Source organism: Physella acuta, unplaced genomic scaffold (assembly GCF_028476545.2).
Source record: "Physella acuta isolate Inbredline_101_S28 unplaced genomic scaffold, ASM2847654v3 ptg000622l, whole genome shotgun sequence".
NCBI classification, from domain to species: Eukaryota; Metazoa; Mollusca; class Gastropoda; family Physidae; genus Physella; species Physella acuta.
Window position 1 is genome coordinate 287095 of NW_026732141.1, and position 10406 is coordinate 297500.

General features: G+C 37.8%; 2 protein-coding genes and 1 long non-coding RNA gene across 15 annotated transcripts in view; 1 reads left to right on the top strand and 2 right to left on the bottom strand.

The window, feature by feature from the left end:
• Nucleotides 1–278: 278 nt before the first annotated feature.
• On the bottom strand, nt 279–881 carry LOC131948040 (uncharacterized). The gene has a single exon (XM_059309507.1). It carries the CDS (start codon nt 879–881, stop codon nt 279–281), a length of 603 nt encoding a protein of 200 aa, XP_059165490.1.
• A 599-nt stretch (nt 882–1480) lies between these two features.
• The window catches only part of LOC131948073 (universal stress protein Sll1388-like), a 23597-nt gene continuing 14671 nt past the window's right edge, over nt 1481–10406 (bottom strand). For all 12 annotated transcript variants that reach the window (XM_059309570.1, XM_059309574.1, XM_059309565.1 and 9 more), the window contains 2 exons: nt 3448–3548; nt 1481–2897 (listed from right to left, as the gene is read on the bottom strand). In XM_059309570.1, the coding sequence (XP_059165553.1) occupies nt 2613–2897; nt 3448–3548 (386 nt within the window). In that variant the 3' untranslated portion in view covers nt 1481–2612. The remainder of the gene's footprint in view (nt 2898–3447; nt 3549–10406) is intronic.
• LOC131948076 (uncharacterized) lies at nt 4151–8016 on the top strand. Of its 2 annotated transcripts, none has more exons than XR_009387966.1 (5): nt 4151–4593; nt 6765–6845; nt 7013–7155; nt 7472–7536; nt 7854–8016. It is a non-coding gene; the product is annotated as an uncharacterized LOC131948076 (long non-coding RNA). The 2 variants fall into 2 exon arrangements; XR_009387967.1 differs by having other exon boundaries at nt 4153–4414.

The window sequence follows — 10406 nt, forward strand, 5'->3', positions numbered from 1 at the left end:
AGTATTAAATCACAGATGACGAACTTGACCAACCACCGATTAGAATAAATATACAACCGGATGTTGCCTGTTAGGGTGTTCACTTGCACTCAGCCTGACGTCATTTGTTCCAACGTACGTTCAGCTTGACGTCATCAGTGTCCACCTGACACCATGATGACGTCAACTATTTGTGTTCATAAAGACAGATACAGTAGAGTTTATCTGTCTGGAAAGTCCCCAGATTCCACCTGGAGATGGCATCACACAGGGGGATGACGAACAGTTTCTCTATGCATTTATGTTCGTAGGAGGACGGTTATCCTCAACACGTAGGTGTTGGGAACTGCAGCTGAAGTCATGTAGTAGGTCATGTAGTAGATCATGTAGTAGGTCATGTAGTAAGTCATGTAGTAGGTCATGTAGTAAGTCATGTAGTAGGTCATGTAGTAGGTCATGTAGTAGGTCATGTAGTAGGTCATGTAGTAGGTCATGTAGTAGGTCATGTAGTAGGTCATGTAGTAGGTCATGTAGTAAGTCATGTAGTAGGTCATGTAGTAGGTCATGTAGAAGGTCATGTAGTAAGTCATGTAGTAGGTCATGTAGAAGGTCATGTAGTAAGTCATGTAGTAGGTCATGTAGAAGGTCATGTAGTAGGTCATGTAGTAGGTCATGTAGAAGGTCATGTAGAAGGTCATGTAGTAGGTCATATAGTAGGTCGTGTAGTAGGTCATGTAGTAGGTCATGTAGTAAGTCATGTAGTAAGTCATGTAGTAGGTCATGTAGTAAGTCATGTAGTAGGTCATGTAGTAGGTCATGTAGTAGGTCATGTAGTAGGTCATGTAGTAGGTCATGTAGTAGGTCGTGTAGTTGGTCAGGTAGTAGGTCATGGAGTAGGTCATTTAGTAGGTCATGTAGTAGGTCGTGTAGTAGGTTGTGTAGTAGGGCATTTAGTAGGTCATGTAGGAGGTCATGTAGTAGGTCATGTAGTAGGTCATGTAGTAGGTCATGTAATGAACCACGACTTGATTGGTTGGACATTGTACCTTATCCCGAGCAGACACGACCAGCCACAGGTGAATGGATCTCTGGACATTTGTACCATCAGGTGCTGGACAGGGTGGTGTGAAATGACAGGATGGAAGAGACTCCACCCCCACCCCACCCCCCACCCCCCCTTCAACCAGATGGGTGGCGTCTCAGGGGAGTAAACCCCTGATCACCCATTGAGCATGGCCTGTTAGCGAAATGTTTATAGAACTTTGTTGTTGTGGTTTTGAGCTTTGAACCCCATGTTTCAGTACCACTAGCAGCAGATATGACCAGGCCAGGTACCCATTAGAGCTGAGTGGAGCTGAGGACATTCATCAGACCTGACTGCCCAACACAAGTCTCCCATGTCTGTCTTGAGTCTCAAGACAAACAAATCAATCGATAATTCGATAAAGAATTTAATAAACATCTATACAACGTCTGTACAGCAACACCATCAACTCAGCAATTAGTGTCAATAAAATATTTATTTAATGTATTATTTACATCTCCCGTAGGCCTGATATTGACATGGATGTGCAAGGTCCAGCAATATAAGCCTAACTTCAAATGTCATAAAGCCTAAAAATGTCATAACACGCCAAACGAAAACAAAAAGTTATGACCTTAAAGCTAACCTCACGTGATTATCTTTCCAGATCAGAGTAGTCTAACTTTACATGATCACAAAGATCATGCCAAATCAGAGTAGTCTAACTTAACATGATCACAAAGATCATGCCAAATCAGATTAGTCTAACTTTGATCACAAAGATCATATCAGATCAAGGCATGTTATTGTTTAGACACATCAGAAAATAAACAAAAAAACTACTTAAAACTTAACGAAAGTATTTTAAAATAACGAAAAACATAAAATAAACAAATCAGAAACAACACTAGCATTGAAATACTGGGCCGAGTTTGTGCCAATATACATCGTCCACTGACCAAAATATCTACACCAGTTACTGTAGTAAGGAAGGGAGCTCACTCGAAACTTTGTCAGAGTTAGCTGTTCTTGAATGAGGGGCTGTACACTATACACAGCAAATATGTTGGCGTTATTCTTCAGATGGAGGTTATTTACAGGTGGGCTGTAGGATTGGTGACACAGGTGGTCTGTAGGATAGGTGACACATCTGGTATGTATGATTGGTGACACATGGTCTGGGGTGACACAGGTGGGCTGTAGGATTGGTGACACAGATGATCTGTAGGATTGGTGACACAGATGGTCTGTAGGACTGGTGACACAGGTGTGCTGTAGGATTGGTGACACAGATGGTCTGTAGGATTGGTGACACAGATGGTCTATAGGACTGGTGACACAGGTGTGCTGTAGGATTGGTGACCCAGATGTGCCAGTGATATTCGCGTGTCCAGACCATCAAGTTGTATCCACATGTGTAGATGACAGGTTGATAATCACTTGTGAGTACAGTGTTGACCTTCCATGTTAAGTTGATAAAGATGACATACCACGTGAAAATGATCAAGTTGATATTGAAGATGGTAAAGTTGATATTCCATGTGAGGATGGTAAAGTTGATATTCACAAAGTTGTATCTCATGCAGTAGTTCAAAGGCAAGTGTACCGACTACAAATGGGTGTTATAGCCCTCTTCTTTCTTGTGTTCCTGGATCACTTTGTCCTCGTGCTTGTTAGTGGAGTGGAGGAGGGCGTGGTTGAGGGGCGGGTACACCAGGACCGGCACGTTGCTGTGGTGGACGATGTAGCCGGACACGCTGCCCAGGACCGTCCGCCGAAGGGCACCATGCCCCCTGCTGCCCACCACAATCAGCTCCACCTTCTCCTTCTCCGCCTCCTTGACCAGGGCGACGCCCGCGTTACTGCCTGCTAGCGTCTCCACGTAACCTTTGGCCTGGAGATGGAGGGGTCACGGTTAAATAAGGAGATGGAAGGGTCACGGTTAAATGAGGTCAAGGACGGGTCACGGTTAAATAAGGTCAACTCAAACTTCTTCTGATTTATAAAGTACTTGTAGAATTTAGAGAACGACAAATAATCAAATCGTCAGCAAACTTTTCATAGAAAATCATCGAAATATAATGGTCATACATGACTAGCAAAATGTAGCAGACGATTGTTATAATATAACAGACGATTGTTATAATATAATGTAGCAGACGATTGTTATAATGTAGCAGACGATTGTTATAATGTAGCTTACGATTCTTATAATGTAGCAGACGATTGTTATAATGTAGCAGACTACTATAATGTAGCAGACGACTATTACATTATTATAATGTAGAAGACTACTACTGTCATGTAGCAGACGACTATTATAGTGTAGTAGACGGACTGTTATAATGTAGCAGACGATTGTTATAGCGTAGCAGACGACTAGTATAATGTAACAGCCGATTGTTATAATGTAGCAGACGATTGCCATGTAGCAGACAACTCACCCCGAGTTTTTCCAGCTTCTCCTCAAGCAGACGACGAACTTCCTTTGCCTTGTCTTGCATCTCAGTCATGTGGTTGTGTAGCGATGTCAAGAAGTTCTCAACTGTAAACAGATCAAAACATCCAACACATCAACAATGAACTAACAAAAAAATGAACTAGCATATCAACAATGAACAAACACATCAACAAAGAAATAACACAACAACAACGAACAAACATATCGACAATTTCAAACAGACACCAAAACCAACATAAGCCACCAACTATAATACTGCTGGTGTGTATTGAGGGTGGGGTGTGGGGAGGTTGTGCTGGTGTGTATCGAGGGTGGGGTGTGGGGAGGTTGTGCTGGTGTGTATCGAGGGTGGGGTGTGGGGAGGTTGTGCTGGTGTGTATCGAGGGTGGGGTGTGGGGAGGTTGTGCTGGTGTGTATCGAGGGTGGGGTGTGAAGAGGTTGGGGCTACAAAATTTAATATTTTTGAACCTGACAAATCAAATCTAAGTTATCTAGTTCTATGTTTGGCGGGTGGATTTTTTATCGGGCTAATTTAAGTGGTTTTACGGTATTACCCTGACTACATGAAACAGATGGGTTATGACGTCATTGACATGCGCACATCCACAGATTGTAGGGCAGACATGACACCGTGAACTGGTGTCTGGTGTAGAGGGAAACTGTATACCATGGTAATTCTCTAATTCTGGCGTTCATTAATGCTAATGAGGGAACGGATTAATGCTAATTGGGGGATGATACATCGAAGCGAGTAGAGCCGCTTATACAGGCTGATGATGTTAGTGAACGTCACAGGCACCCCATGCGGATCATCTCAACGACAGAATCGTTGAGCCTCTCTCCGACTGTGTCGTTGAGAATAAAACCCTTTGGTGGTTTCTCAGTCAACACTGTCGTTGAAAATAAAACAATAATTAAACATGCTCTCCACAATTAGGAAAGCATAAACTGTAGGTGTTTTGAAGCTAATATTCCAGCCATTTTGTTTTGACGAGAGCTAGTCCAGATCTAGACTAGATCTACTTGATCAACGATTTACACTGATGTAAAACCTACGTAAATCTACAAGATCTAGATTTACATTTAGATCTAGAAATCTACATTATTGACTAGAGAGAAAAAGTTAAAAGTATGCCTAGTGCGTGGAAAGTAAATGATAGAATCTAGATCTAGAGATCTAGTAATTTTTCAGTAGCACTAGTCTAGATTGACTAGATAGAATTTAGAAAGATATTATAAAGATAATTATTTCCGTGGCATATCTGTCCTTTAGGATCTATTCAATTTTAAATCTCTTCTATTTCAAATTGTTTGTAGATCAATATCTACAAGCTTAGGCTTAGGTCTAAATAGTAAATAGTAAATAGTCTAAAAATATACCAAAGCTACACATTATTCCTAAACTTAATGCCATTAATTTATTAATGAATGGCTAAAATTCACTGAGCATTGTTGCACTTAAGACTTAAACGTAAGGCCTAAATACTAAATAAAATTATTACGTTAGCTTAATTTTCATGACAGCTTTTCTCTTCTTTTTTGCCATGCTTAATTTAAGTCACTTTCATGTGCTGGTAGCTTAAAATAAAACTTGTTTAGGAAGTTTATTTCTTTCTCCCTTTCGTAATGCTGCAAATATGAGTAAGACGCTTATTATTTTATAATTAAATAGCTGCGATAAATAATCATTCGCATCTTTTTGGGGGTATTTCTTTTCCATGAACTGTGAAGTATGGTATCTCAAATTTTGCGAGTAACTCAAAGCGAAATATTACTCGCTCAACTGCTCGTATTTAAAAAATCTGGTATGTCGAGGCACTAGAATGTTGAGGTACCACAGGATCGACTATGTATTGAAAGAAAACATAAATTAATTATAGAATAATAGGCCAATATAGTAATAAAGTATAGCTTTAGATTTTATTCAGCCTACTAATAAATAATTAAATAGGCCTAAAGTAGTACTAGATATTAGATAAATCACTAGTATTGTGTAGGGTTATTTTTATTAAAAAAAAAAACAGATCACATCTTATACATTAAGGCGGGCTCAATAAAATAAATTTATTTAGGACCTAGGCCTATGTTTTGGAGATCTAAAATTCTAAATGAAAAATAAATTATTAATTAGACCAACAATAGGCATAGTATGCTAAACCTATTTTAGTATTTAAATTTAAGGCTCGGCCATCTACTAAAAATGTTATAACTGTCATAAAATGGCCTACTTTATTATAATTACTAATTAGGCCTAACCTAAGTTAAAACTAGCCTATTTTATTAGTAGAAAAAGTATTAGCCATTAGAGTTAAGATGTTATGGCCTTAGCCTTATGTAAATTAATGTAATCAGTGTTAGATTATGATACCGATCAAGCATTTATTATATAATATCGGAAAGGGGCCTAGCACTCTCTTAGTCATTAGTCTATTAGGTCAAGTAGTTTAGCCTATTTATATATTATATAGGCTGTTATTTAAATTAGGCCAAAGGCTTATTAGGAAAAGGCTTAATAGGCTTTAGTTTTTAATTAGGCAACAAGGCAGAGGCTTAATGTTGCTTATAGATTTAATTTGAAATTATTATGATATACGCTACTCTGCGGCTATCACTTAACTATAGACTACTATAGAGTATATTATAGCCTAGGCCTATCTAAATAAAATAATTCAACTCACTTAGCTTACCATAATTTTTAAAAATGTTTAGTTAAGTATTCAGCTCTCTATGTCAGCTAAGGCCCATAATTGTAATTATCCTACTGTTAGATCTATTAATTATTTAATGATTAGTAGGCCTAATTATCGGAATTAGGTCTGATACATTAAGTCCTATACATTGGTCGTTGAGTAATACTATTGGGCTAGTAATTTTATACAATATCTATACAAGCCTACTTATCGTTAATTTGGGAGTCTTTGCATTGACCTTAGTTTTCAGATGAAGCAGCCTAACTTTTTATCAGATTATACCATAAAATCAAAAGAAGACTTGTAGATCTTTTTAAAACAAGGCATGAAATATTAATTTAAATAATATAAACAAATAGCCTAAATAACAACTACACAAAGTTAAAGTCATAATAACTTTTTATAAAGGTATCTTGAATTTCAACTGGAGGTAGTTTTGATAAATATTAGTATTCTGAACATTAAAATAGGTAGACTTAACATAAATTTGTTCTGAAAACATATTTAGAAATTGGTTTTAAAAAATGAGGTTAGGATTGGGGTGATAACTAGTTGAGGATTAGATATGAAATTCATTGTGTTTATCCATGTTGTAATTTCTCTTTTACAGGTTCACCCAAAAATAAATACTAAATGACACAAGATGTTCTTTCTCTATTACCTCTTACATTTGAAATAAAAGCAGGAAAAGGTATGACAATTATTAATAAGCTGCTTTAAATTTTATAATTTGTTTTTTTATAACTTAATTGTACCATTTTTATTTCCAATGATGATAAATATAATTTAGTGTCATTTATATTTTAAAATATTTATATTATACTTGATATAATTTACTTCTATAATATTACTATCCAGGTCTAACAGTCTATGCCTACAACATAGATCTCCAGGACTAAAAGTGCAAAAAATTGCAATCAGTATATCACAAGTGTAATAACACATGCATCTAATCTGCTTCAGTGGCGAGAACTGGGTGAATCCTCTCAAACATTAATCAGGTAAGTTATCACAAGTTTGCTTTGGTTTATTTTAAACATGTTGATTGAGATAGATTTTTATTTTTATAAATATTGTATTTAAAAAGTATTTTACCTAGTAAAACCAAGTCAGTGGTGATGATTGATACAATATGTATTTTTTTAAATATTTGTTTTGCAAAATATGCTGATTTGCAGGAAGTATATATATATATATATATATATATATATATATATATATATATATATATATATATATATATATATAACATTATCATTTAGTGGTTTGTCTTACAAATTTGAATTATTTACTTAATCTGTCTTAACTGCTCAACAGGAACTAGGCATACCTAATGAGCGTCAAGCTGATACAGTAGATGTACAGAAGAATTTTTACACAAGGTAAATATTGATAAATTTTAAGTTTTCTTTTTTTAAGGTTACATGTAGTGTTTTGGGAGAAAGGAATTAAATTATTTAAATTAGGCCTAATAGTTTATTTCTCTAGCTTATGTTTCTCTTAAAATAACTTAAATTTTTCCCCCTTTATCACTAAAGCAAAATTTTATAGATATCTATGCCATGATTCATCTCATTCAACCACTTTTTTCTTGTTTTGTTTTGATGTATTAAACTAATTTAAACTAAAGATTTTTTTTTTTTTGCTAATTTTATTATTTCAGATGGATGATTAAGAAAATCATTTTGTTTTGTTTCAGGAAGTGAAAAGTGATGTAAAAGGCAACTAATACTTCCATCTACCATAGTTAAACAAGAATCTGCAAATGGTGATAATTGCAATAATCTTGATATATTAATGTTTGGCTTTATAATTATATGCAATTGTCAGGTTTCATAAATAAATTATTTCTCAAAATTTGATGTATTTGGTTTTCTTATTTTGTACATAAGATGCAAGTGATTGAAAGCTGAAAAGGGTAGTATGTAGTTATAGTATTCCCAGCACAAGTTGACATTAAAACAGCTGAAGCCCTTTAAAAAAAAACAAAAAAAAAATAATAATCTAGGAATGCTGTTTCTATTAGCTGAGCACATATTTGGAAAAGAACTTAATTGTTTACCAGAGAATACTGTGACCCAGTTTGTACTCCAGGCAAAAAGTGTCTATGGTTAATATTATTAAGTTAAAGAAAAGTATCAAACAAACAGGATAATATTAATAAGCAAGACCTCCACACTAGAGAAGTATGGAATGAGTGTTGCATGGAATTCAAATCAACTTTGATGTTGCTAATTGCTACACTGGCCATAATTGGTCTACATTGACTTTTGCTGAGGTAGGCAACTGTTTTGTTTAACTTTAGATGTCGACTAAATAAAGAAGAAAACTGACACGCCAATGATCAATCAAGAACTTGTAAATTTCGTGGTTGCTAAACTGAGAAGTCCTGAATTCAATCTCCCGTGTAGATGAGGGATAGTTGGGGATAGCAACCCATCTTGGGGATACATCACTTGTTCTTGGATTGACAAAGAATAAGAAAAGAAATCCAGAAAGAAAAGCAGCTGAACGAAGAAGAAAAAGGCTGGATATATTCGGTACCAACTGTACAATTTTAACAGACACAGTTCAAACTACACATGCACTTCAATGACAAAGTTCAGTGAAGCCATAATGTTGAGTTTTACTGAATGAAGAACAACGATATTATTATCTCAAGCAAAGTTAAGGTTTATTGTCTTAAAGACATTATCGTGGATTGATTTAGATTAAGACTTCCAAGACGTTGGTAAAAGCTCTATCCTCCCTGTTAAATAAGCCGGCAACGATGGCTCTTCTTATTTCTCTTGTCTTTGATGTTGCTTTCAAGAACTTGCATGAGCTTAGATTACCTACATAAGGCTACAAAGTTTAGAATCTTGGCTTTCTTATAGTGGACCTGGCTACAGGACATTACCCCCCCCCCCACCCCGTCAATTACCCCCCCCCCCCCCCCTCACGTATTTACCCTCCCGGAGCAATTACCCTTGTCAATAACCCCCTTGGAGAATCCCACCCCCACCCTCCGGCCTCAAGTTATGATCCTAACTCAAACTCTATACCTATGTATTTCCTTAATGCTAACCGATAAAAAATGACCAAACCCTAAGCATTCACCTCAGCCTAAAACTTAACACATAACCAAAACCAACTTTAGGCTTAGGTTTCAGCCTAACCTTGACCATAACGCTAACCCTAATCCTAGCCCTAATCCTAACCCTGACCATAACACTAACTCTAATCCTAAATCTAACCCTAACCTTAGCCATAAGGCTAACCCTAATTCTAACCCTGACCCTAACCTTAGCCCGAACGCTAGCCCTAGCCCAAACTCTAACCCTAACCCTAACCCTGGATATTTCCCCCCGGACATTCCCCCCCCCTCCCCGTATTTACCACCCGGAGCAATTACCCCCTGTCAATTACCCCCCAGGGGAATTACCCCCCCCCCCTCTCAAGTTAAAATCCTAACCCTAACTAGAATTTTATACCTATATACTACTTTAATCCAAACCTTAAGAAAAAGACCAAATCCTAAGCATCCACCTTAGCCTAAAACTTCACACAAAACCAAAACCAAAGCTAGACACAACCCTAACCCTAATCTTAACCCTAACCCTAACCCTAATCCTAACCCTAAACCTAGCCCTAGCCCTAACCCTAACCCTAGCCCTAAAACCTAACCCTAATCCTAATCCTAACCCTAAACCTAACCCTAATCCTAACCCTAACCCTAACCCTAGCCCTAAAACCTAACCCTAATCCTAACCCTAACCCTAGCCCTAACCCTAACCCTAACCCTAGCTCTAACCCTAACCCTAACCCTAACCCTAACCCTAACCCTAACCCTAACCCTAACCCTAACCCTAACCCTAACCCTAACCCTAACCCTAACCCTAACCCTAACCCTAACCCTAACCCTAACCCTAACCCTTAACCTAACCCTAACCCTAACCCTGTCCGGGGGGGGGGGTAATGTCCTACTGGGCGGGGGGGGGGGGGGGGGTAATTGACAGGGGGTAATTTACAGGGGGGGGGGGGTAATTACTCTGGGGGTAATGTCGGGGGGGGGGGGGAATATCCGGGGGGGAGGTAATTGACAGGGGGGATATGCCCTGTTCCCCCCTAACCATAACCCTAACCCCAGCTGTACCTTAAGAGCTGTGTCTGCGTGTGTGTGTGTAGGGGTGAGGATGCAGTGGCGTAGGCAGGGGGGGGGGGTTATGGGGGGTCATAACCCCCCATAGACCCCTCGGTACATATAAAAAGT

Bases quoted from the DNA above. Each gene is read 5' to 3' on its own strand.
- LOC131948040 (XM_059309507.1), bottom strand. From the start codon at position 881: ATGACCTACTCCATGACCTACTACCTGACCAACTACACGACCTACTAC.